The 26,356-nt window shown below is 47.7% G+C and overlaps 1 protein-coding gene across 1 annotated transcript in view; it reads left to right on the top strand.

The window, feature by feature from the left end:
* Positions 1-26,356, top strand: part of DAP (death associated protein) — a 66,214-nt gene that overhangs the window by 4,690 nt on the left and 35,168 nt on the right. The window contains exon 2 of the mRNA XM_051853568.3: positions 7,672-7,768. Coding sequence (XP_051709528.1) covers positions 7,672-7,768 — 97 coding nt within the window. The remainder of the gene's footprint in view (positions 1-7,671; positions 7,769-26,356) is intronic.

The following is a 26,356-nucleotide window of genomic DNA, read 5'->3' as shown; positions in this document are numbered from 1 at the left end:
AGATAATTAGGATTAGATGAGGCCATGAGGGTGGGTGCCCCCATGAAGTCCTTCAGACACCAAGTGGGACCTGAGCACACACATTTGCTTGGTCTCACCATGTTTTGCCTGTACCACGTCCAGATGCAGCAGGAAGGCCCTTGCTAAATGCCAGCATCTTGGTCTTGGATTTCCCAGGCTCCAGAAGCGTGAAGAATAAGTTTCATTTGAATTACCGGTCTCAAGTGATCTGTTAGCAGTAGAAAACGAAAACAACAACAACAGAGAATCCATGTTTTTGCCTCTTCCAGCTCCTGGGGGCTACCCACATTCCTTGGCTTGTGGGCCCTGTCTCCATCCTCAAAGGCAACACTAGCTGGTCCTGTCCTCATCTCACACACTCTGACCCTGTCACTTCTGCTTCCTTCTTTCACCTCTAAAGATCCTTGTGATTCCATAGCCACTCCCCACCTAATAATCCGGAATAATCTTATTTCAAAGTCAACTGGTTAGCAGCCTAATTCTCCTTTTCCATGGAACTCACACACTGCCAGGCTCCCAGGAGGGGCCATGATGCTGCCCACCACAGTCACTTCTCCTGTGCAGTTGACAGAAGCCAGGTAAATGGCCCCGTCCCAGTACAAGGGAGGCCAGGAGGATGGCTGGTGGACATCTCACCAGGCCCTGCCTCAAGCCACAGTCCCCAGAGCCTGGTCTCTGCAGCACCTCCAGGCAGCCAGCCCTCCTTTCCTCTGGACTTTCTGGAATCAGCTTCTCTTCTGCTCTCAGGATGCCTGTGTTAACTGCCCACCACGCTCCTTAGTTTGCAGGAGGTACAGTCAGCTGTGCAGCAGGGACCTCGTCCTGGCCCGGTTCCTGTCCAGTTTGTCTTCTAGATCAAAGGTGTGTCATGGAATGGGACACACCTGCTGCGGAGCATGGACCCAGCCTCAGTTCTGAGTCCAAGCTCCCTGACCGTGGGATCACACCACGTCCCTGAACCTCACTTCCACCTCTGGAGAGCCACTGGGTTGCCCTGTGGGCCCCAGCCCCCTCACAGCCCAGGGGTCTGAGCACATGCAGAAGAGCAGTTTTCCTTTTTCTTCCTCAGTATCCTTGAGATGTGAAACTGTATTGGGCTCATGTTGTGGCAGAGCCATTGTCTCCACTTGGCGCGCACACACCTGAAAGCTGCTCTCAGGACTGCACGTGGTCCGGGGTGCAGGGTCCTCATCGGGATCCCCCGTAGTGTGTGCCTCCTGGCAGTGGTCAGCTCCCAGACTCTGCACGTGTTGTGTTCTCTCTGCCTGTCGCCCTTGAGCCTGCCACTTTCCATCTGCAGGGCTCCCGCCATTGACTGAGTGGGCAGTCAGTGCTTGCCAAGTGGTCCTCCTGTCTCCTTGTAGGGCCCTGTTAGAGGTAGATAGACCCTGTTAGCAGCCGGAAGTTGGGCTCACCTCATCTCCCCATTCTGAGGATGGGCGGGAAGGTGGGGAAGTCCAGTCCCATGTCTCTTTGCTTAACCTGCCATTTCAATGCTCTCTACCTGACAGCAGGAGGCTTAGTCCTAACCTACAGACTGGTTGTTTCTGTCTCGTTTTCATTTGTTCTCACTGCCAGAACAGTCCTCAGAACCTTTCCTCTCCAGGTGCAAGTAGATTAGTTGTCTGTGAATAACTTTTCAGTGGCTCTACTCAGGCGAGAACGGAAGTACAATACACTGGCTGCCTGGCTCTGGTCCGTGCTTTTGGTACGTTTGTGTGGATTGACAGACCTTTGTTCTCTACTGGACACCACACCTTGGGTCATCAGCCCTCATGGTAGTGAGTGTTCCCGGAGAGACCCTGATTCTTCCTTCCTGCTAGAGAAGCGTCCAGCCTGCTCCTAAGCAAGATCCTTTTCCAGTTGGCACCCAGACCGCTGAGGGGTGCTTGGGCAGGGGTACAAGGTGATTGCTCACCTGCTGCAATCAGATATGGATGAAGCTGCCTCCCCTCCCTCTGCTATTTGGACAGGAAGCTGCTCTGCAGAGAGCTGCTCATTTCACATGCATCGCCCTCCCTCTGCCAGGAGCTGTCACGGCCAGGCTCCATGTACAGGTTTGAGCTTTGTCTGACTGGGCAGCTGTGATGCTCTGTTTCGTGGACAGAAGCCTGCATATGGTCAGTGGGCAGACCCCAGGACTCCTGTGTGGTTTAGGGTAACTGGCTTCCCTCTCATGCCTTGGGATTACTGTGTGGGTTACTGTGAAGTGGGGATGCAGGGACAGGGGTCAGGGCAGTGAAACTAGCCAGGACCTGGGGCTCCCCAGAAGCTTGCTCACCTGGGTGGTGACGTCACAATGAGGATGCTGCAGTGGTCAGCTGGCCTCATGGCCGGTACCTCAGGGGGCAGGCACTTGACAGGACATCTCATCCATGCTTCACCCATAACAGCACTGCCATCTCCCCCTTGGGTGAGGAACGTGCGTGGGAGAGACTTTAAAGGTCTCTCCAAGGACTGAGACCTGAGCAGCTTTCAAACATGTTTGATAAGGCTGGGTAACAGGCAGGCCCATACCTCTGTCAAACCATGTTGGAGATGTTGGCTGGGCGCTGACTCATTTAATCTTCAGCTGTCCCTACACGGGAAGAACACGGTCATTACAGGTGAGAGACCATGAGGCACAGAGAGCGTCAGCATCTTGCTCAGGCACACGTGCATGCTCACACATGCAGACACATACACGCATGCACAGGCACGCAGACACATATGCATACATGGACAGAGCTGGGGTTTGAACACAGGGCTCTGACTTCCAGACTCATGCCCTTACCCTCTGCACAGCACTCTTCTAGGAGGAGGCTTGTTTTGTTTTGTTTTGTTTTCACCTTTGAAGCTCTTATTTGAATAACAGCCACAGCTACAAAAATCAGAGTTCTTTTTTTCCTAATGTCTCTCATAAAAAAATACTTAGATTTGCAAATAACCCTGCAAGGATTTCTGCAAAAAAAAAATAGTTCCCCCTTTGTAGTTTTACAAGTGAAGAGTTCTGGAGACAACCATACAACAATCACAATAAATATGTACTGTCATATTTTTGCCGGCATTGCAAGTTAAAATGAGTCTGTCTGAGCCTTGAGTTATTCTTCTTCTTGCTGCTTTTTATTGCTGCATTAATCACCAGGCATACTGAGAGGGATTAATGAAGCTAATTGTTTTAGAAACTAACTCCAATGCAAGCGCTAATGCTGGACGTGGTGTGCTCACTGCAAGGGACAGACCGCCCGTGGGAGCTTCAGAAGCCTTGGTCATTTCAAGTGTTACCTTAGCATTTACTCCAGTCTTCTCTGCAGGTAGTTGCGTGGCCCTTTTAACTTTCAGTCAGGTTATGAACACATCAGTGATTGTGGTGTAACAGCTTTATGTATGCCAAGTTAAAATGATCCAGAGATCATTTTTTTAAACTTTTACTTAATGAATATAAATTTCCAAAGTACAGCTTATGGATTACAATGGCTTTTTCCCCCCATAACTTCCCTCCCACCCACAACACTCCCTTCTCCTGCTCCCTCTCCCCTTCCATTCACATCAAGATTCATTTTCAATTATCTTTATATACAGAAGATCAATTTAGCGTATATTAAGTAAAGCTTTCAACAGTTTGTACCCACACAGAAACACAAAGTGTAAAATACTGTTTGAGTACTAGTTATAGCATTAATTCACATTGAACAGCACATTAAGGACAGAGATCCTACATGAGGAGTAACTGCACAGTGACTCCTGTTGTTGACTTAACAAATTGACACTCTTGTTTATGGCGTCAGTAATCACCCTAGGCTCTAGTCATGAGTTGCCAAGGCTATGGAAGCCTTTTGAGTTAAATGATCGCTGACTCTGATCATAGTTAGTCAAGGCTATAGTCAAAGTGGAAGTTCTCTCCTCCCTTCAGAGAAAGGTACCTCCTTCTTTGATGACCCGTTCTTTCCACTGGGATCTCACTCACAGAGATCTTTCATTTAGATCATTTTTTTTTTTTTTTTTTTTTGGCCACAGTGTCTTGGCTTTCCATGCCTGAAATACAGAGATCATTTTCAAATGGGCATCTGCATTAGTTTGCTGGCAGCCGTGCCAAAGCAGCATGGACTGGGCAGCTTGGTGGACACTGATTTCTCCATTGTCACGTCTGCAGGTCCAAGGTGAAGGTGTGTGCAGGCTGGATTCTCCTGAGGCCTGTCTTCGTGCCTCGCAGACGGCACTGTCCTCACAAGGACCCAGTCCCATTGAGTACGGCTGCACCCTGATGGCCTCATTTTAACTTAGTTACCTTTTTAAAGGCCCTGTCTCCAAATACAAGGATCTTCAAAAGCTTGTGGAAAAGTGGAATTTAAAAAATGGTTTAGTTTGATGCAAAAGTATTTTGAAATCCAGGCACTTTTTTTAAAAAAATGCATTTTCCATGAAGTTTTTGAGGACCCCCTCATCCATTCACAGTCTAAGGTGATAGGGTTAAGACTTCAGCCTATGAATTTTAAGAGAATGCCATTCAGACCACACCAGACATCTTTAATCAGTTTCAGAGGTGCTTTGGATAAAGCGAGGTGGGAAATGAATTTCAAAAGTTCACTTAGTGGACATTTCTAGATTCTTCCTTTGCCAGAAAGCATTCAAGTTTCAAGGGGTTGGGAAATTATCTCAGCCTCCTAAGGATTTAATTTTATCTCCATTTCTAGTGGTGTGGCAGACGATGTAACTTGGGGAATCTCGAATTTGAAAACTGCCTGCAAATGGTGGCCCATCCGCCCTTCCTCCCTCCTTCCATCTCCTCTCCTTCCATCTGTGTATCTGGGCTCAAAGTGAGAGAAATCGCTAGGGACTGAAAACAAAGAAGACACTGAAACCCAGACAGCCTAAGCGGCCCCACACCAAGCAGGGTGTGGCACCTCAGACCCTGTAAGAGAGCAGGGTGGATGCTCAGAGGCCAAGCCCTTGGGGAGGGGACGGAGGTGGGGTCACTACCTGGCTGCATGGAAGGCTCGGGCCTGGCAGGGAAGCTGGGCTGAGTCAGTCTGGGCTTGAGGCCATCCCTTCGAGTTTGGGAACACAGGTCTGCTGTGACGTGAGCTGAGTTCAGATTCACACTATGTCTGGCAAGTCCTATTCCGGGAAATCTGCTACGAAGAGGCTGTCCAGGACCCACAGAAGCACACGCAGGACCTGTCCTCAGGGTCGCTGTCTGCTCTGCGGGCCCCATGACATCCTCACTGGCAAAGCCCGGTGAAGAGCAGCTCCTTGTCCGCAGCCAACCGTAGAAGACTGGGAATCGGCAGACAGAAGCGAACGACAGAAACAGACACCCAGGGACCTCAGAGAACAACTGGATCTGCGCTGTCAGACATGTGTGCCTGAAGACGGCCAAATGTGTAAAGGAGTTGAAGATGTGAGAAAATGAGAAGAAAGGTGCTATTAATAAAGACCTGATGAATTAGAGACACGAGAGTCATGAAAGCTCTAGAAACTAAAAATAAAATGATTAAAACTCAAGGACTGGGAGGAGGCATTTGGCCACTTGGGATGAAACTTTAAAAACCCACTGCTGGAACACAAAGCAGATTTTTGAGAAGATTACTGAGTAGGCTCCCAGTTTCCTCTTTCTAAAGTAGAATGTCCCCCGTCTCTGTTGCAAAGAAGCAGTGAGGGCAGCCAGGGGATCTTAGCTGCAGCCCAGCTGTGCAAACATGGTCCTTTATTTCCCTCGCTCTGTTTCACCCTCTTAGATAGGCAGCTGCTGGGGCACTGCAGGCCTGGGAAGCAGGTGTCATTGGCTTGAAGCCTGGGGCTGCCCATCTCTCCCAGGAACATCAAAGGTGATGAACTTGAACTGTGAAGACCTGAGGCTGCTTTTCACACTTTCCTTCCCATTCATCAACATCATGAACTTGTCCTGGACTTTGTGCCTTTTGGTCCAGCCAAATTTGAAACACCAGCCAACACGGTACCACACGTTGGCTGTGATTCAAGTTCTGTTGTGGCAGGAGACCGGCATAGCTATTGTGAGCCCTTGTACTAGCGGCCACCATGGCTTTGAAAAGCGGCCTGCAGTTTCTCGTAAGACTAAATACAGACTTACTGTGTGGCCCAGCAACTCCACGCCTACATGTATACTCAAGAATGTTGAAAACATATCCATGCTGGGGCCAGTGCTGTGGCATAGCGGGTTAAGCTGCTGCCTATGGTGCCAGCATCCCATATGGGCACCAGTTCGAGAACCGGCTGCTCCACGTCTGATCCAGCTCTCTGCTATGGCCTGGGAAAGCAGTAGAAGATGGCCCAAGTCTTTGGGCCCCTGCACCCGAGTGGGAGACCCAGAAGAAGCTCCTGGCTTCCTTCAGATTGGCGCAGCTCTGGCCGTTGCAGCCATTCGAGAGTGAACCAACGGATTGAAGACCTCTCTCTCTCTCTGCCTCTCCTCTCTCTGTGTAACTCTTTCAAGTAAAATAAATAAATTTCTTTTATTTATTTTTTTTTTGACAGACAGAGTCAGACAGTGAGAGAAAGAGAGACAGAGAGAAAGGTCTTCCTTCCATTGGTTCACCCCCAAATGGCTGCTACGGCCAGCGCTGCGCCAATCCAAAGCCAGGAGCCAGATGCTTCCTCCTGGTCTCCCAAGAGGGTGCAGGGCCCAAGCACTTGGGCCATCCTCCACTGCCTTCCCATGCCACAGCAGAAAGCTGGACTGGAAGAGGAGCAACTGGGACTAGAGCCCAGGGTGCTGGCACCACAGGCGGAGGATTAGCCTAGTGAGCCGCGGCGCTGGCCTAAATAAATTTCTAAAAAAAAAATCCATGCAAAAACTTGTTTGCAAGTTGTTCTTAGCTGTATTAGTCATAGCAGCCAAAAAGTGGAAATAGCCCAAATGCCTTTTGCCTGATGAATGGAAAAACAGTGTGGTATCTGATGGAATATTATTCAGCAATAGAAAGAATGAAGTGTTGACACTTGTTAGAATGTGGATGAGCCCTGAGAACACTATGTTGGGTGAAGGGAGCCAGTTTGTGAAGCCATGTATTTTATGATTCCATTTATATCATCTGTCCAGAAGCGACAAATCCAGATGACTGGTTGCCAGGCCCTGGCTATGGCTTTCAGTGTGGGGTGATGGAGCTCTTCTACCACTGAGTGTGGTGAAGGCTGAACAGCTCTGAATACATTGGGAACCACTGAATTGTGCAGCTAAAATGGGCCCATTATGCTGTACATGAACCATGTACCAATAAAGCTGTTCTAAAAACCAGAACTAACATCTGCCAATGGTAGGGCTTCATAGCACAGTCTGTGGATGTGTTCGCTGCCCCTGACTGGGCTCCGTGGCCCATGTCACCCAGGGTTATGTCACCCCATGAAAAGCATCACTGATACTCCTGTGATCCCTTATGTCAAGGAGAAGATGCACAGGTCCTAAAGCAAGCAGCCACACTACTGCTGTTACACAGATTCTGAAAGGTGACCAGATGGGAAATTGCAGGCATAGACGTGGGGTCAGAGGTGGCATTGAGCGCTGTGCCTGCAGTCTCCCCCAGACCACAGGAATGTTGCCTGGTTGGTAGCGGTCACTGCCAGTCTCCATGTAGCTGTAGCTGTGGGCAGCCAGCTGCCCCTTGGGCAGCTCCAGTACCATGTTGCTCATAGCTCTCTCTGTTTCCATTCCAGTGAAAGCCGGTGGAATGCGAATTGTGCAGAAACACCCACATACTGGAGACAGCAAGGAAGAGAAAGACAAGGATGACCAAGAATGGGAAAGCCCCAGGTGGGAGACTGGCAAGCGTGGAGCGCGTGTCACAAATAGCTGTTATTCGGTTAAATATTAACATTTGTTCTCTGTCCTGTGCTTCTGATAACTCCCGGGCCATGTAGGGCCCTGTGCTGTGTATTTTTCCTTCTGCAATCAGAGAGGCAGGGTTTTATTCCCAGACAAGGGACAAACAGAGCTTCTGGAATATCCTGCCTTCCCTGACTGCATCCCACCCAGAGCCCTGTCCTGATGCATGGGAGTTGTATTCAGGTAGGCAGCGACAGGTCTGCCTCCACCTGCTCTGAGTGACTGGTTTAGCCAAGGCTGCGTGGAGCAGGGCAGTGGGATGTACTCAAGGGCAGCCTTCCTGTGACTCTGTGGTTCTTTGGTGGTGCACATAGCTGCCTTCATCTCTACTCAGAGACCAGACCACTGGTGCAGAGGCCCAGTGACTCTCACAACACACAGACTGGCAGTCTGTATACAGTGTTACCACCGGGGCCGAGATTCCCAGCAGACCCTTGAGAACAACACACTAGTTAAGGCTCAGGGGTGGGCCTGGCCATCTGTCCAGCCAAGGTAGAGAATGTATGATTGAAGAAACACTGGCAAGCATCTGACCACCCCACCCTCAAGTTCTTAGCCAAATCTAGAAACTGAGACCACACCCTTATGAGTGACCAAGTGTGCTCAAACGATGTCTCTGCCCTCCCTGCCATCATGCCTCTGATCGACAGCTGTTTTCCTTGGAACCTCTGACTTTGAGGTTGGCTCAAGGACCTTGATACAAATCCATTTCCTTCATCCTTGTCAGACACTAACAGGCACCACAAACACCTGTGCCTCGCCATGAGGGTGACCACGTGGAAGAAAGTGAACACTAAGCTTTCTGCTTCTTTTTTTTAACTTTTATTTAGTAAATATAAATTTCCAAAGTACAGTTTATGGATTACAATGGCTTTTCCCCCCCCATAACTTCCCTCCCACCCACAACACTCCCCTCTCCCGCTCCCTCTCCCATTCCATTCACATCAAGATTCATTTTCAATTATCTTTATATACAGAAGATCAATTTAGCATATATTAAGTAAAGCTTTCAACAGTTTGTACCCACACAGAACATAAAGTGTAAAGTACTGTTTGAGTACTAGTTATAGCATTAATTCACATTGAACAGCACATTAAGGACAGAGATCCTACATGAGGAGTAACTGCACAGTGACTCCTGTTGTTGACTTAACAAATTGACACTCTTGTTTATGGCGTTAGTAATCACCCTAGGCTCTAGTCATGAGTTGCCAAGGCTATGGAAGCCTTCTGAGTTAAATGATCGCTGACTCTGATCATAGTTAGTCAAGGCTATAGTCAAAGTGGAAATTCTCTCCTCCCTTCAGAGAAAGGTACTTCCTTCTTTGATGGCCCGTTCTTTCTAATGGGATCTCACTCGCAGAGATCTTTGATTTAGGTTTGGTTTGGTTTGGTTTGGTTTGGTTTTGCCAGAGTGTCTTGGCTTTCCATGCCTGAAATACTCTCATGGGCTTTTCAGCCAGATCCGAGTGCCTTAAGGGCTAATTCTGAGGCCAGAGTGCTGTTTGGGACATCTGCCATTCTATGAGTCTGTTGTGTATCCTGCTTCCCATGTTGGATAGTTCTCTCCCTTTTTTATTCTATCAGTTAGTATTAGCAGACACTAGTCTTGTTTATGTCATCCCTTTGACTCTTAGACCTATCAGTATGATCAATTGTGAACTGAAATTGATCACTTGGACTAGTGAGATGGCATTGGTACATGCCACCTTGATGGGATTGAATTGGAATCCGCTGGCACATTTCTAACTCCACCATTTGGGGCAAGTCAGCTTGCGCATGTCCCAAATTGTACATCTCCTCCCTCTCTTATTCCCACTCTTATATTTAACAGAGATCACTTTTCAGTTAAATTTCAACACCTAAGAATAATTATGTGTTAACTACAGATTTCAACCAATAGTATTAAGTAGAACAAAAAAAATACTAAAAGGGATACAGTATTCTGCTTCTAACATTCTCCAGGTGACGTCTGAACCAGAGGAAAGAGAGTGTGGAAAGAAGCTTCCATTTCATTCCTGATTGATAGGGGTTATTCTTAGCAATAGAGACATGAGAAAACAAAACTCCATGGGGGTCTAACTGTGCCCCCATTGTGTACCTGGGTAGTTAATGGAGCAGGAGTTTGAATTGGATTTACTGGCATCCAGAGGAAGCCAGGCCAGTGAAAGCATGTGTCCCCTGGAGAAGGAAGTGTGTGTTCCTGGTCCCCAGAGCAGCTATATTTAGGCATTTTCTATAAAACCTCGTGTGGGGTCAGCTACAGGGCAGCCACATGAGGGAAGAACAACATTTGGGGTGAAATTTCTGAGTGATTATTTCCTATTTTTAAATCATGAGATCACAGTGAGAAGATTCAGCCCATTTTCTGGTTTCAAAAGCAGAAAGCAGTTTAAAGAAAATCTTGCAATTACCCTTATCCCTGGCTCTTTCCACAAAGCCGTGTTTGGGACATAACAGCATTGGGAACTCCCCTACAGATCTGCAGCTCAGTTTATTGAAGGTTTCAGGAACATTGGGGCTTTAAGAGGATAACTCAGATTTTAGGAGAATAAAGCCATGCATATACTGTTTAGACCCCTAGAGGAAACTGTGTTATGTGCAGACGAAGCGAGATAAACTCGAGAGACTCGTGTCAAGTTCAGGTTAACTTTCAGCTCCATAGGAGTTAATGGGTACTTCTGGTTTTCAGCACATTCCTGAACTCTGAACGGCAAACAGAAGCTTGTGGGCCTCTGGTAATGCTCTCCCCTAGGGAACCTGGGCATCCACACGTCCACACCCAGCCACTTCCTTAAGGAGGAGGCAGAGGACGAGAGAGAACAAGAGAGCCTTGCCAGGGGAACAATGCTGTAAAGTTCATGAGACCCAGGCTATTCTGTGTGCATTTAAGTGGAGTGAGATACAAATAGCTGTTTCCCTGCCTACCACAGCGTGGATGCAGGAGAGGTGCTCACTTATCAGCATGTTGAGAAGGAAGGGCAGGAGAGTCTGTTTGTTTTCTTTCTATTGATTTCTGTTCATGAGATGAAATACAGCTTTTATAGGCGATAAGCACATTTAAATAACTGCACCAGGGCATGAGCAGTCACAAGGAGGGTGAGCAAGCGCCTGGCCATGGACACCTTCACCACCTGTAAGATGTGTTTCCTCTCTCTCCCTGGAACAAATATTTTGAAACAGGCCAACTGGAGAACAGGGCTTACATACACACGCACACACACACACACACACACACACAAGCAAGCTTTTCCGTGATGTTCCCTGCAGCTGAATTGCTGTAATACGTTCCTGTGGGTTTGCTAGCTGTTGTCCTTTGGGCTTTGGATTGGCTCTGCACCATTGTAGGTTAACCCCCTTGGCATCACCTACTGAGTGGGTTGGGCTGTGTACACCATATTAAGCTCTTGACCTGTGTCACCAACACAGCTGCTGGAACCCTGCAGAGGGCTGCTACCCTGTACCCTAGTTGACCCCCACCACCATGCACTCCCCACCTTTCTATAGTGGGCTGGCTGAATAATCATCATTAATAACAACCAGCACTAATTCTTGGAGAATGCAGTGAGCCCGCCTGCTAAGCACTGTGTCCATGTGAATTCCTTTGACCCTCCCACCTGCTCTGTGTGAGACCATCCTCTGAGTTGGTACTTCCTCTTCAGTGGCTGGCAGAGTCAGGTGACTTTTCCCAAGCCACACAGTGAATGAGTGGCAGAGAAAATGCGCTGACAGCTGGGACCAGACTCCTGACTCTTGTCATGAGGCTGTCGCTTACCTCATGAGCTTCTGCCCTGCGCTGGACACTTGCTCAGTGCTTCCCATCAGGTTTAATGCTCCCACTGCCTTTAAGTCGCCATCTCTACAACCATTAGATAGATGAGGAAAGCACAGGTCACAGAGGCTGTCCCACCCAGTGATGTGGAGCTGGACTCAGTCCCCAGTCTTGACTTGGAAGCCCAGCCCCAGGGATGTTGGAGAAGCCCTTGAATCAACATGAGCTGCTATCTGGATCCTCTGTAAATAAATCTCATTAGTTCTGGGGTTTCCGATGCCCTGTTCCTACACCTGAAGTGCAGAGTCCCAGCCCTCTGCAGCCTCACCAGCAGGAGATGGTTTAATGATAGGTTTACAGCAAGGTTTAGAGGCACTAGGTTGGTTATACTTTACATATGGAAAAGCCTATTAATTTGCAAAATTTATAATACATTTTATTATCCTCTTGGAAATGTCTTGACCATCCATATTATCCTAATCCTAAAGTTTCCTGTTTTTTCATGTTTTGATCCAAGTGTTCTCCAGACATGAAAATACATACATGGTATCAGATAGTAATTTCCTTCCCAGCCATACATCTACATGCACAAAACCCTGTTTTTCTTCCTGGAGATTTAAGACTTGTTTTAAGTAAACTGATTCATCTTTGGCTTCCTTCTCCATTAACTGGAAAAATAAGTACTGATTACAGAGAAAATGGGAATTGATTATCAAAGAAGTTATAATGTGACCCCCCCCAATAAAACACCCTACAACTTTTACTAATCATTATATTTCTTGGAAATGTTTATGTAACTATACAACTCTTACTCACTTTAATCTTGTAAATTTCCAGAGATTTAAAAATAATTTCTTATGCTGACAAGTTTTTTCAAGATGCTATGTTTAAAAAGAAAAAAGAATATAGCATAAATGTGAAAGTGTTGCCTAAGAATTTCCATCAAGCCAAGTTCTTGATCTCTCTGACTGTTCATATCTGAGAAGAGTGATGGTTTCATTACTGTTAGCTAATTCTTTCCTAAGTGGCTGCTGGATTCATTCCTGAATGGGCCCAATTAAGGAAGGCAGTGATGTTCCTCTGAGCCTTTTGTTGAGTGCAGTGAGTTGAAGTACCAGCTCCACTATAGGACAGAGAAATTTCAAGCAGAGCATGGACTTCCAGAGCTAGAATTTATGAAAGAAATTTGTTTAATTTTGAACATTTACTGAGGACCCACCATGCCCCCTGCTCAGTACAATGAATTAAAAAAGAGTGAGTGACAGAAAGGGTAAACCACAAGCAAATGGGTTTGGGCACCAACAGGGAAGGGCAGGAAATGGGTGCGAGGAAAGAAGAAATAGATAAAGGGTGAGGAGAGAGCTGCCCTTATCTGAGCTCAACTTTCCATAGGGCTCTGACTTAGGACCATGTCAGAACTGTTCCACACACCCCAAAAGGAAGCACATAATTCACAAAGCAGGATTCAGGAGGGACCCAAAGTGACACAGAAACAGAAGAGCCTAATGGCACTATAATGGATTAATAACACCTCATTGAAGAGTAGAAGGTTACCCAAGTAACTGGAAAACAAAATTTTGACTTTTTACCATCAAGCTAAAAGCAAAAAAAAAAAAAAAAAAACTATAAGTGAATGCTATGTTTGAGCTAGTGAATATGTTTCTTATAAGTTAGCAATGCTGAAAGTGCCTTTTGTGTATGCCCAGCTATTTTGCTGATAATAATATCAAAGTTTCTCATTGTCAGTGACAGAGGCTACAAGTCATAAAAAGGAAAGACTGAAATGAACTTTGTGCTATTGGGTGCTAATTGGAAAAATCCATGTGAATGCATAGTTTTGGATAGATGGCTAAGTGGCTGGCTCAGTGGAGGACGGATGGATGGATGGTGGGTGGATGGATTATGGATAATGCATACATATACTTACCTATAGAAATAGGGGTTGAGGGGAGTATACGTGCCTGTTTTCCTAGCTTTGTTCACTGAGAGGGCCTAAAAGAGCTGACACCCATGTAGCCAGGAGCATCCCTAAGGTCTAAGATTTTGTTTTTGAAACTTCATTCCCCAGCCAGGGGATCCAGGTCCCAAGCAGAAATGGTTTATTCCAGGACCAGGACAAGAAAAATATTAGAGGGTCCTGGAACACCTTTAGTGCTGGCACATGAGAAGTGCTCTAAGAGGGACAAAAGCCTGGCAGGATGACACAGAAGCCCACCTGAAGGGCCTCCTAGTGGCCAAGGCAACAAAATAAATAATGATGGTATTATATTATAACCTGTATAATAAAACAAACATCTTGAGTCCATGCTTATATAAATAATTGAATAAATAAACTGGGAACAAGAGGCAGCTCTGCTTTGATAGCAGAATTCCCATTAATAAATGTATAAGAAAGGAGGGAAATACACTGTAATAAGCAGGCAAGATCCATAGATGGGTATTAGGGATGATGGGTAAAAGGTTGAGGAGGAACCATGATATTTGTAGCCACAAAATATCTCCTCCAGTATATTTGTGAATCCCAAAACAAAACACAAAGGAAATCTTTTATAGTGGGAACCAGGGAAAGAACACTTGTTTACAGTATGAAAACTGAAACAAGAGAAAGTCATCTTGTTTGAGACCATGTTGGGTGACCCTAAATTTTTGCAGCTCTGCACGTCTGAATGATCTCAAAAGCACCACATATACTGATTTTAGAGCACAAATTTTAGCAAGTTCATAAAACTGGAATATTTGCAGATTGATGGTACTTTTCAATCTGACCCTTGATAGAAAAGCCTTGCCAACCCCACTGTAGCCTAGCCTACTTTTGAAAACTGCCCTGTGGCTTTATAAATGAGTGAAGAACCTTACAACAGTATGCATCTAATTACCTCTCTCCCCACTTTGCTCTCTGTCATATACATTACTTGTATGCAGAATACAAAGTATACTTACTGGTAACAGCATAACTACTGGATCTCCAGGAGAAAAAGCCCTGGTTCGTAGTGTTTGCCATGTTTATGGTGTAAATACCCCTACCACGGCCAACTTTGAGGTGGCAACATGAACACAAACCCGCAAAGAGGTGCTAACCATCAGCTGTCAGAGCTGGGAGACTCGACTGAGCACTCCACTGGCTGCAGCCCCCACAAACGTTACTGTTGTTTTCTAACATTCAGTACACTTTTAAAGGGTCTTAGAGAAGTACAGATATGAGCATTTCCTGATACCCTTTATACCCTCATGTTGATCTGACTGGCCAGCCTTATGTCCTCCTGCAGAGCGGTATTTCTGTTGTTTTCCCCTCTCTTCAAGTTTCTTACAGTGAAGGTATGCTCGAGAAATATTCTTCCAGCTTTTGTGTGTCTTTGTTTATATTTCTTTGTTTTGCTTTCTTTTTTTAAAGGTGTTTTCACTGTAGCTTGATTTTTTGGTGAAACTTTTCTCTCAGGACACTAAGCACAGCATTCCATTGTCTTCTGGACTCCATTGTCACAGTGAGGAGTCAGTGTAATCCTTGTGTCACAGTTCCATGGATGTTAGGATTCCCTTGATGTATGATTGCTTTTAAGACTTTTTCTTTTTGCTTTTAAGACTTTTTCCTTTCAGCCATTTGTCTGTGATATGCCTGTCAGGTGTGGTTTTCTTTATATTTCTTTTTTTAAGATTTATTTATTTATTTATTATTTGAAAGAGTTACACAGAGAGAGAAGGAGAGGCAGAGAGAGAGGGAGAGAAGGAGAGCGGGAGAGAGAGAGAGGTCTTCTATTCACTGCTTCACTCCTCAGTTGGCTGCAACGGCCGTAGCTGCACCAATCCAAAGCCAGGAGCCAGGAGCTTCTTCTGGGTCTCCCGTGCCTGAGAATTTGATGCTCCACTGCTTTCCCAGACCACAGCAGAGAGCTGGATCAGAAGTGGAGCAGCCGGGTCTCCAACTGGCGCCCATAAGGGATGCCAGTACTGCAGGCGGGGGCTTAACCCACTATGCCACAGTGCCGGCCCCTCTTGGTATTTCTTACATGGGTTTCACTGAGATTCTTAGATCTATGATTTGGTATCATCAATTTAGAAAAAGTGTCAGCTATAATATTTTCAAAAGTTTCTTCTGCTTCTTTTTCTTTCCTTTTTAAAAAAAATTAATTATTTATTTGAAAGAAATAATTGCAGAAAAAGAGGGAGGGAGGGAGGGAGGGAGGCAGAGACATGGTATAGAGGGGGAGAGAGAGAGAGAGAGAGAGAGAGAGAGAGAGAATGAATATGAATCTTCCATCTACTGGTTCACTCCCCAGTTAGCCACAACAGCCAGGGCTGAGCCAGGCCAAAGCAGCCAGCCAGGAACTTAATCCATGTCTTCCACATGGGAGGCAGAGACCCAACCAGTTGAGCTATCAGTGCTGCTTCCTAGGTGAATGTTACCAGGAAGCTGGGATTGAGAGCAGGGCCAGGACTGCAAGCCAGGCACATCAATACCTGATGTGGGTGTCCAAATCAGCATTTTAATCAATAAGCAGGACACCGGCTCCTATGCCAGCTCATAACGGTTCTCTTAGTGAGGCTAAGTAGTAAGAGATAGAACTTGTCTTGAACAAAGCCTTGAAGCTATAAGATGGCACAGCCGTATGCCAGCTGAGATCCCATGGCCTGTAGGCCTGGGAATTGTTCTCCCTGAGCTATGATCGGTGTGTTTGAACTTTCGTTAGCCATGTGGGGAGCCAATGTCGCCCCTAAGTTCCATGTCATCTTTTGTGTCCAGCCCGGTTGTCAGCTGCCCTTTAAAAACATGTGCACCCTTCTTCCTGACGTGCAGGAGATGGCCCCTGCCTGCTGATTCGTGCTGCTGTGTCCCCACTGCTGAAAGGCAGGGCTCACGACACCACATCACCAGAGCCCTGGTGTCGCTGGGGCTTTGAGTGATGTGAATGTCCTTGCACAGGCGCCGACTGGTTGTTACTTTCTTGGTGACAGAGATGCCTCTGCCATGCAGCAGCCGGACAGCAGGCACAGCAAGAACCTCAGAGGAAAAAGCAGTTGAGCCACAATTCCGTGGCAGTGGAGGACAGTCACAAGCTGCCCTGGTGAGGACAGTGGGGCAGGCTCTGCTTCCTGTTGAGGTTGCCCAGGGGAGGTCGTGGATCAGCATTGAATGTCTGGAGGACAGTGGGGCATTGATGAAGTGTTACAGTGCTGATGGTGGTCATTTTGCTTTTGGCAATTTGAGCACTAGAGTGGGCAGAGTAACCCAGCAGGCTGGCGGTCTCCCCTCTGGGAAGCTGGCTGCTACTGTGCAGGGGCTGCCATGGGAAGTGTCACAAATGTTTGACATTGACAATCTCGCTGTTCTGGAGGCCAGGAGGTTAAGCTCCCAGCATCTGCAGGTCCAGGTTCCCCTTGCAGGTGCCAGGAAAGGGGCTGTTCCAGCGCCTCCTGGCTCCAGCGGTTCCTCAGCTGATCCAGCATTACTCTTCCCTCCACACGTGCACCTCTGCCCACGTTTCCCCCTTACAGGGCACTGTTCATTTGAATTGGGACCCACCTGGTCCAGGGTGACCTCTTCTTAACCCACTATATCTGCACCAACCCTGTTTCCAAATAAGATCATACCCTGAGGTACTCAGAGTTACAATTTCAACATGTTTCATGGGAGGATCCAATTTAACCCATGATAAGTAAATAACACGTCATGCCATTGGGCAGGAATTAGCAGAGCGCAGTTCCATTGACAACAGTGGCAGCACAATGACTTACTAACCGTGGGGCTTCCGTGCGAATGGCCTCTCCTCCTGGGCCAGCACTGAGCTCTTGCCCACGTGGAGCACTGCCACGGGCTGCCTTCTAGCCCAGCCAGATACCCTGTGAGGGGGCGTGTCCCCAAACCTTGCCCATGCACTCCACTGATTAGAAGTGTTTTCTGCATTTACCCCCAATTATTATGTTCATTTTTAAATTATACATGTGCATGTATAATTATATACTTCCATTATCTAAATTGTAAAATGCACACAGAATAGATGATAACTTATTAGATGAAGTTGAAATAAGCAGTATTTTAAATGTCGTGCAGATCGTTGACTTCAAACTATCATTAGCTAGTATCTCAAGGTCCAAATATCCTTGAAGTGAGGTTTCTCATTAATGATTCAAGATGCAGATCTAAATATCTGATGGTCGTCTTTGTAGTTTCAGGTTGGGGAGGAGACAGTTATGACTAGTTCTCAGTGTGGTTACTAATGAGTAGATTGTGAACTGTTCTCTTTTCTTGTTCACTTGTGCTTCATCCAGATTAATAGTCTCCGTGTGTGTGTGTGTGAAGATTTATTTATTTATTTGAAAGTCAGAGTTACAGAGAGGGGACAAGACACACACACACAGAGAGAGAGAGAGAGAGAGAGACATCTTCCATCTGCTGGTTCACTCCCCAGATGATTACAACAGCTGGGTCTGGGCCAGGCCAAAGGCAGAGCCAGGAGCATCATCCAGGTCTCCTACATGGTGTCAGGAGCCCAGGCACTTGGACCATCTTCCACTGCTTTTCCCAGGCCATTATGAGGGGGCTGGATGGGAAGTGGAGAGGCTGGGTGGCAGCTTTACCTGCTATACCACAACGCTGGCATCACATGCATGTTTTTAGCTACTTGTCTATTTTGTAAAACTTCACAATGAATTCAAGCTAGTTCCTTTATCATCCATTTGGGCACACTCCTAGATGCTGGAGACATATCAAGGATTGAGTCCTTCCCCAGTAGCCACATGGAGTGATGCACATATTGCAAGACCCTGCACATGAGGAAGGGGCCCAGGGGCCCGTGGGTGGTGCCTCCACCACTTTCTCAAGACCCTTCAGGATCATGAGGCCAGCTCGGGGAAGTCTGCTCCTCCTGCTTACAGGTGAAATAGCCCATGAAGGAAATAGTGGCAAAGCATAATTCATTTTGTTTTGCTTCTTTAGCTAAAAATAAATGGAAATGGAATAGATGTCCTTGTTTGTCTCATTTGTCCTAATTTGTAACCTTCTCCAGCTGAAGGAACTGCTTTTGTCATTGATTCGTGGCGGCCCCAGCACCAACGTCGTGACATGTAGAAATTAAATATTTCTTCCAACACCTGTGAATGTGTGTGCTTTCGGATGATCAGAATGCAGCTATGAGCATTTTAAGCAGTTTTTCCCAGAATCAACCCACGAACACGGAGTGTGTGTTGGTGACTTGGACACATTGCCCCCTGGCAGGCACAAGCAGTAGCATGGGCAGGAACTCAGGTGATTTCTACTGAATGCAGTCCAATGTTTCCTCTCGAGCAGGTGGGCATCAGGCGAGGGCTGGAGGCTGGCAGGGCGTGATCAAAGCCTGGCCAAGCAAGGCCAGAGCATATGGACTCTCTGGATCTGGGGGAGTGGAAGGCCCGGCCTCCTTCCGGCCCCGTGGCTGCTGAGAATGGGCTTTGAGACACTGTTTGTACGACAGCTGGCTCCATGGTGGACATGGAAACCAGGTGTGACTGATGTGCTTCCGAGCGGCCCCCTTCCCACTCCTCTCCCTCTGCAGGCCTCTGGCCTCCTTTCAAGGCTGCCACACTCCCGTCCACGCCAGGAGCACTCTTTTTTATCAGATGGAAGGAGGGAGGGAAGGCAATGGAGCCATCAATTTCTCTTCCAGACACTGCTCCGTGCATCTGCACCAGAGCCAGCCTCTTGGAACGGGTGACTCTTGTTTTTATGGTGTGACTCAAAGGGTTGCACTGTTTGTCTGGAGTGTTTCCCTGATACATAAACATAGGAACTGAATTTAAATCAACTCTCCAGTGGTTGGATTTTATAGAATGAAATATGTAATAATAACTACATAGAAACAAGAACCATTATTGAATTTATTACATAAAAATTACTGCGCCTGGAATTCTTAAACCCTCTATCTAAATAAGTCCCATTGATATCAACCACCTAAGATTGCATAGCACTCAGAAAATACTTGGTGAATCAGTAATAATTAGCTTAGACTTTGGTTCTTTAGAGGTAAAACAGTTAATTATTTCAACTCGATTACCTCTTATTTTCCACCTGGTGGAAAGAATTGTGGCTGGTTAGTGTCAGTGCTGGGGAAGAGAGCTCCTTATCCATGCAGCCGTGCTCTGGGGGCCCTCAGCTCTCTCTGGGAAGAATATTTAACTTTAGTTTGGATTGCACACATCCTGCAAGGCAGGGCTGTACTCGTTAAAGGAGAATTCATATGGACTGAAGTACTGAGGGTGATGTCATACTCAAGAAATTCTTAGGAGCATCAGATTTAGAGCTGGACACAACCTCAGAGGTCACCTAATTCTGGTGCTCCCAAGATCCAGATACCAGAAGCAAATTATCTCTTGAGTAGTGACCCACCAAGTTTTAGTTTAAAAAGCAGCCATCCCTGGGAAATCAGTGGAAGATGGCCCAAGTGTTTGGGCCATGCACCCACATGGGAGACCCAGAAGAAGCTCCTGGCTCCTGGGTTCAGATCTGCCCAGCTCTGGCCATGTGGGGAGTGAACCAGCGGGTGGAAGACCTTTGTCTCTTATCTGTCTGCAACTCTACCTCTGAAATGAGAGTTAGATGTATTAGACTAATAAAATTCATACCAAAAAAAAGCAGCCATCACCTACTTCTGAGTTTATGTTCCCAAGAAAGCAGGGTCTCCGAGATGTTTGTTCCCCCATGTTCATAGCAGCACTGTCACAAGAACAGTATCATAATATCTAAGAAGTGGAAGCAATCCAAAAGCCCATACATAGACAGATGAATGGATATGCAAAGTCTATATACAGAAGGTCCCTGGCTTAGATTGGTTTCAACTAAGATTTATTTTTGATTTATTTAAGAAGCAGGGAGGGAGCTAGGGAGGCAGGGGGAGAGAGAGAGGGAGGGGGAGAGGGAAGAAACAGGGAGAGAGAACCCACGTTCGTTTGCTGACTCCCCAGAAGCCCACAATGGCCAAGGCTTGGCTAGGGCTAGGGCCAGAGCCAGGAGCTGACTCTCCCAAATGGATGGTGGGAACCCAGCTGAGCAATCACCGCTTCCTCCTAGGGTCTGTAGGAGCAGGAGACTGGAAGCCACAACTGGGCAGAGGTCTGCAAGCAGCTGGAGTCCAGAACCAGATGTCAGATGCAGGCACTCCAATGTGGGACATGGGCATCTTAATCCCTAGGTTAGATGGCCACTTCTGACTTCCAATTAATTGACTTGATGATGGTGTGAAAGTAATTAAATAGAAACTGCTTTAAATTTAGAACTTTGATCTCTCCCCAGGCTAGTCATGTGTGACACATTACTTTGTCACAGTTATGGACCAGGGCAGGTGCCACAACTCCCATTCAGCCACATGATCACCCAATACCCTCCAGTACTGTGTTACTGAGTGTGCTTACAAATACATCTTCAACTTAAGAGTTTTTAAACTTATGGTAAGTTTATCAGACATAATCCTACTATAAGTCAAACAGCGTCTAATACATATGATGGAATATTATTCAGCCTTGAAAAGGAAGGGAATCTTGTTGCATGCTGTAGCTTTGAGGGAGCCTTGAGGACATCATGTCAAGTAGAAGGAGCCTGACACCAAAAGTGACTGCTGTATGATCCTACGTATAGGAAGTATCTAAAGCAATCCATTCACAGGTGTAGAAAGTAGGGCATTGCTTACCAGGGCGGAGGGCAGAGGGGAAAGGAGAGCGCATGTTGAAAGGATACAGAGTTTCGGGTATACAAAGTGAAAAGTTTCAACATTGTGAATATGCTTAACACTGCTGAATCCTACAAACATGGCTAAGATGATAGATTTTATGTGTGTTTGTTACCACCTTAAAAGTTTTTTTTTTTTTTAAACAAAGAACAAATGAGCCATTGCTGCTGTGGTGAGCAGGTAAATGGCTGCACAACAAGCCAAACAGTGTTGCCACAAGACAGCCAGTATAAACAACTGAAAACTGATGTTCCAGCAAAATGGTACACTTGGCTCTGCATCCCGTTGTCACTCAACAATAGCCAAAAAGTGGAAACAGTTCAAATATCCATCACTAAGGAATGTGTATAGACAAGGTGGTGTCCACCCAGTGGAATATTATTCAGCCACAAAGAGGAGTGAGCACTGATTTTTGTTACAACAGTGCATAAGACCTTGAAGTCAGGCCCAGCCGAGTGCTCTTAGCCACATTAAGGCAGCCAGGGCCTCTGCGGAGTGTGCATGGGAAGACAGAAATGAGGGCGGGTGCTGACTCACTTGAGTTCCCACGAGTGTGAGGGGGTTACAGGACCAAGTCCGATTGAGTGCCAGGAGGACTGAGCACCTCTGCCCCTCTGTGGACTTGGGTTCCTGTAAGATGGGTCTTGTGCTAAGGGGAAGCCAGAATAAGAGCTTGTGAGCGTCAAGATTCATGTGCAAGCCCAAGGCTGAGCAGTTTGCACCTAAGACCTGATCCCTGTGCTGGATGAAATATGGTTGGCAGCAGCCCATGTGGCATTGGGCAGAGCAGAGCCCTGCACAGGAAAACCATATACCCCTGGGGGATGAGCACGCCAAGGAATTTGCCCAAAACGTTGGCCTGCCGCCACTGACTGGGGACTTGGGATTCATGCGGAGCGTCTGCAAAGAGCACACAGGAAACTGTCCAACGAGGAACAGTGCATGGATTTCAAAAAGTTTTGCACCAAAATAAGCTCGTCTTTTAATTCCACTTTTCTACCAACTTTTTAAAGTACCCTGCTATAAGTCAGGAATAAAGAAGATTATAAATGATGCCTGCCAAGGGCTCCTTTGTAGCAGTGTCTCGCAGTGCCATGAACGTGAAATTTGGGGCAACTCCGGCCAGTCGGACTAAGCTGAGCGAAGCAGTTGGTATTTACTCTTCGGGAGCACGGGGGGGGGATGTGGGGAGGGAAGGGAGCTGAGATGGCAGAGCAGAGTTGCAGATTTAGATGGAGGCACCTGTTTTCAAGGCGCTGGGTGAGTATGGAGCTTGAGTTTGACTATAAGAGCACTCACTGACTGCTTCCTGCCTGCAGCACGGCAGCAGCCCGGCCTCTGTAGCAACGGTTACCTTCCCGCTACACCTGCATCGGTGGATAGCAGACAGGAGGGAACTGTGCAGATGATTCCCGCTACACCTGCATCGGTGGATAGCAGGCAGGAGGGAACTGTGTGGTTGATTCCCGCTACACCTGCATCGGTGGATAGCAGGCAGGAGGGAACTGTGCGGATGATTCCCGCTACACCTGGCATCGGTGAATAGCAGGCAGGAGGGAACTGTGTGGTTGATTCCCGCTGCACCTGGCATCGGTGGATAGCAGGCAGGAGGGAACTGTGTGGTTGATTCCCGCTACACCTGGCATCGGTGGATAGCAGGCAGGAGGGAACTGTGTGGATGATTTTGGAACTGATAACACCGTGGGGACAGGCCTCTGAGATGCTGAAACCGTGAATGAGTTGTGTGGGTTGAGAGAAAAACCAAGACAATGGACAACATGAACGTGGCTAATTAGCATGCTGCTTAGTTAACATGGGGGCTTTGATACTGTTTGAGCCAGGAGCAAAGGAGAGTCTGGAGAGGCAGAAATACAGGTGTCCGTGCCGGGGATGGGAACAGTGCCTGTGGCCATTGGAAAAGCAAAATAGGTGATGTTGCTGACGCGGGAGAGAGGACAGTGCTGGCCCCTCTCCCTGCCTCCTCCTCTCTCGTCCGCCAGAAGGGCGTCATGTGGGATGTGGGAAGGTCTCTCCAAAGCTTCAAGACCTGGCCCAGGCCCCTTGTCCAGTGCTGTGGGTCATGGCCAAAAATTCAGATTTTCAGGCAAGATTTTTTTGCCCACTTGCCATTCATGCGAACCTGGGGGTGGGGGTGGGGGTGACTGTATCCATTTACCTGGACTGGCCGACAGATCAGAAATAAGATGACAAGTCAGTAGGCCAGGCTCTGCCTCTCTGTACATCTGTTTGTATCTCATATCCCTGGATCTTGGAAAACTAGGGCACAAAGGACATGGTCCTGGGCTCTCAGAGGTCTTCTCTTAGCCCCTAGGGCGGGTCTAGGTCTTCCCCCAGCACTTTTTTTTTTTTAAGATTTATTTATTTGAAAGGCAGAACTAGAAAGAAAGAGCAAGTGAGCGAGAGATCTTCCATCCATGGTTCACTCCCCAGATGGCTGTAATATCCAGGGCTCCCTCCTGGTCTCCCATGAGGGTGGCAGGAACCAAGCACACGGACCATCCTCTGCTGCCTTTCCAGGAGCATTAGCAGGGAACTGACATCAAAGTGGAGCAGCTGGGACTCCATCCAGCACTCTGATGTGGGGCGCTGGTGTCACAACCAGCAGCTTGCCCCTCTGCACCCAGCATGCTGAGTAACTCCACACTTGGGTTTTTAAGAGAAGTAGCAGTTATAGTTAAAATCTCAGTACAGACTGGTCAAAATCAAGGGACGCTCAGACAAATCAATAATGCAAACATCAAATTCCCAAAGGATTAAAAAGAATGTAAACAAACAATTCACAAGAGAGTAAATATTTGTAAGTAAATATTAGTAAACAATGATTTTTAAAAAATCCACCTTCTGGTATCCAAACCAAAAAAAAAGTGACTACAGCTGCCTTTGTCTATTTCTTTGTCTCTGAATTACGTGTAGATGGGGGAGGTCAGTGGGCACTTCTGGGAAGGTGGCAGGTGGCTTACACACCAAGCGTACCATGTTCTTTCTCACATTGTGCTGTCCTGCTGGCTTTCCTGCCTCTAAGACAGAACCAGGGGATCAACAGTCCCCCAGCCCCCCACACCCCTCAGAATAAAGCTGGGCCATCAGCCCCAGGAACAAGGTGTGGTCCCCACCCCCCACACACCTGCCTCTAGCAACATCCCCACCATGCATGCAGGGACCTCCATCCCGAACAGCAGTTCTCAGCCGGCAGTGAGCAGTCCTGGGAACCTTCCCAGAAGGCTTTTCTTCCCTCCTCCCTGGGTGGGGCCAGAGGAGCTGGAGTTCAGGGCAGGGGTACCTGGGACTTACCCTCTTCTACCACCGACTTCCTGGGGCTGCTTCTCAGACTCCAAGCTACCGGGGACATGTAGCAAGACATGCTTCCTTCTGTGCTCCAGTCACTTCTCATCCTGGCACGTGGACACATCCACGCACACCTCCTGCTTCTGCATGGCCCAGGTCCTCCCGGCAAAGGCCTTTGCAGCCAAGCCCATGCAGTGCAGTTTGTATAGGAGCTTGGAGAAGGCTTCCGTCCCCACAGACCACTGCACTGTCTCTCTGAGGGTAGGGAGAGCAGACCTGTGTCAGGTCGGGGTTTTTTTGTTTTTTTTTGTTTGGTTGGTTGGTTAGTTGGTTTTGTTTTTGACAGGCAGAATTATACAGAGAGACGGAGAGAAGGGTCTTCCTTCCGTTGGTTCACTCCCCAAATGGCTGCTGAGGCCGGCGCGCTGCGCCGATCTGAAGCCAGGAGCCAGGTGCTTCTCCTGGTCTCCCATGCGGGTGCAGGGCCCAAGCACTTGGGCCATCCTCCACTGCCTTCTGGGGCCACAGCAGAGAGCTTGACTGGAAGAGGGGCAACTGGGACAGAATCCAGCGCCCTGACTGGGACTAGAACCTGGGGTGCCGGCACTGCAGGCGGAGGACTAGCCAAGTGAGCTGCTGCGCAGACCAGGTCGGGGTTCTTAATCCCAGGGTTCCTGTGTTGTGCTGATTCCACTGCAGATGCCCTCACAACACGACTGGCGCTGGGGGGAACCAGCGCTGAGATCTCTCTCCAGCTGGCTTCTTTTGCTGAGTGACAACTGCTGTTTTACTCTGAACCAGAGGTCTTGTGTCTGTGTACACACATGCTCACACACATTTACTGTGGCCGGCTGACTTGTTGGATGGCCGGGGGATCGAATTAGCCCCTTTGCAGATATGATGTAATGGGGGGTGGGGGCCTGGAGGGTGGGGGATGTGACTGCCTAGGGGCTCTCTGCTAAGCTGAGGGGACAGAGGCTGAGCAACAGGCAGAATCCTGGTGTCCTAGTGCTGGGCCAGCACCTTGTCCATGACATGTCCCACAGCCACCTCCTCCGTGTGACCCAGCAGTGGGCAGAGGCTCTCACAATTTGCTTCAATTGTAGAAGGTCTGGGGTGTGATCACCGTGCAGATTCTCCACCAACAGGTCTGGGGCAGGACTCATCACTCGCTTCACTCCTCCAGATGCCTAGAATGGCTGAAGGCTGGGATCTGGGACATCCATCTGGGTCTCCCAAGTGAGTGTCAGGGAGCCCAGTACTTGAGCTATCATCAGCTGTCTCCCAGGGCATGCATTACCAGGAAGCTGGAATCGGGAGTGGAGCTGGGACTGGAACTCAGGCATCCTAATGTGGAATACAGGCATCAAAAGCAACGACTTAACCACTGTGCCAAACACCAGCCCCCAAATCCCAGGGCCATGATTCTGGCCTGCTGTCCTCCTGAGTAGTGCTCCTGAGGCCAGAGGAAGCTCTCAAGTGGAGTGTCAGGTGCTACAGCAGGACATCTGAGTGGCCTATATGTAGGGGGCCCGGTAGGACACACTGTAGCTCCAAGGCCAGTGGCTCTAAAAGGCCAAGAATGCCACAAGCTGCCCTTTCCTGAGATTGGCTCTCCTCCGTTCCGTTACCCCCACCCTGCACTCTGCTTTTGGCTCAAGTGGATCGCCAGCTTCAACTCTTTTTTTTTTAACTTTATTTAATTAATATACATTTCCAAAGTACAGCTTGTGGATTACAATGGCT

This window comes from Oryctolagus cuniculus, chromosome 14, assembly GCF_051225735.1.
Source record: "Oryctolagus cuniculus isolate XC-2025 breed Fujian yellow rabbit chromosome 14, ASM5122573v1, whole genome shotgun sequence".
In the NCBI taxonomy this organism is placed as follows: Eukaryota; Metazoa; Chordata; class Mammalia; order Lagomorpha; family Leporidae; genus Oryctolagus; species Oryctolagus cuniculus.
Note: the sequence above shows the minus strand (reverse complement) of the source record. Positions and strands in the feature narration are given on the sequence as shown.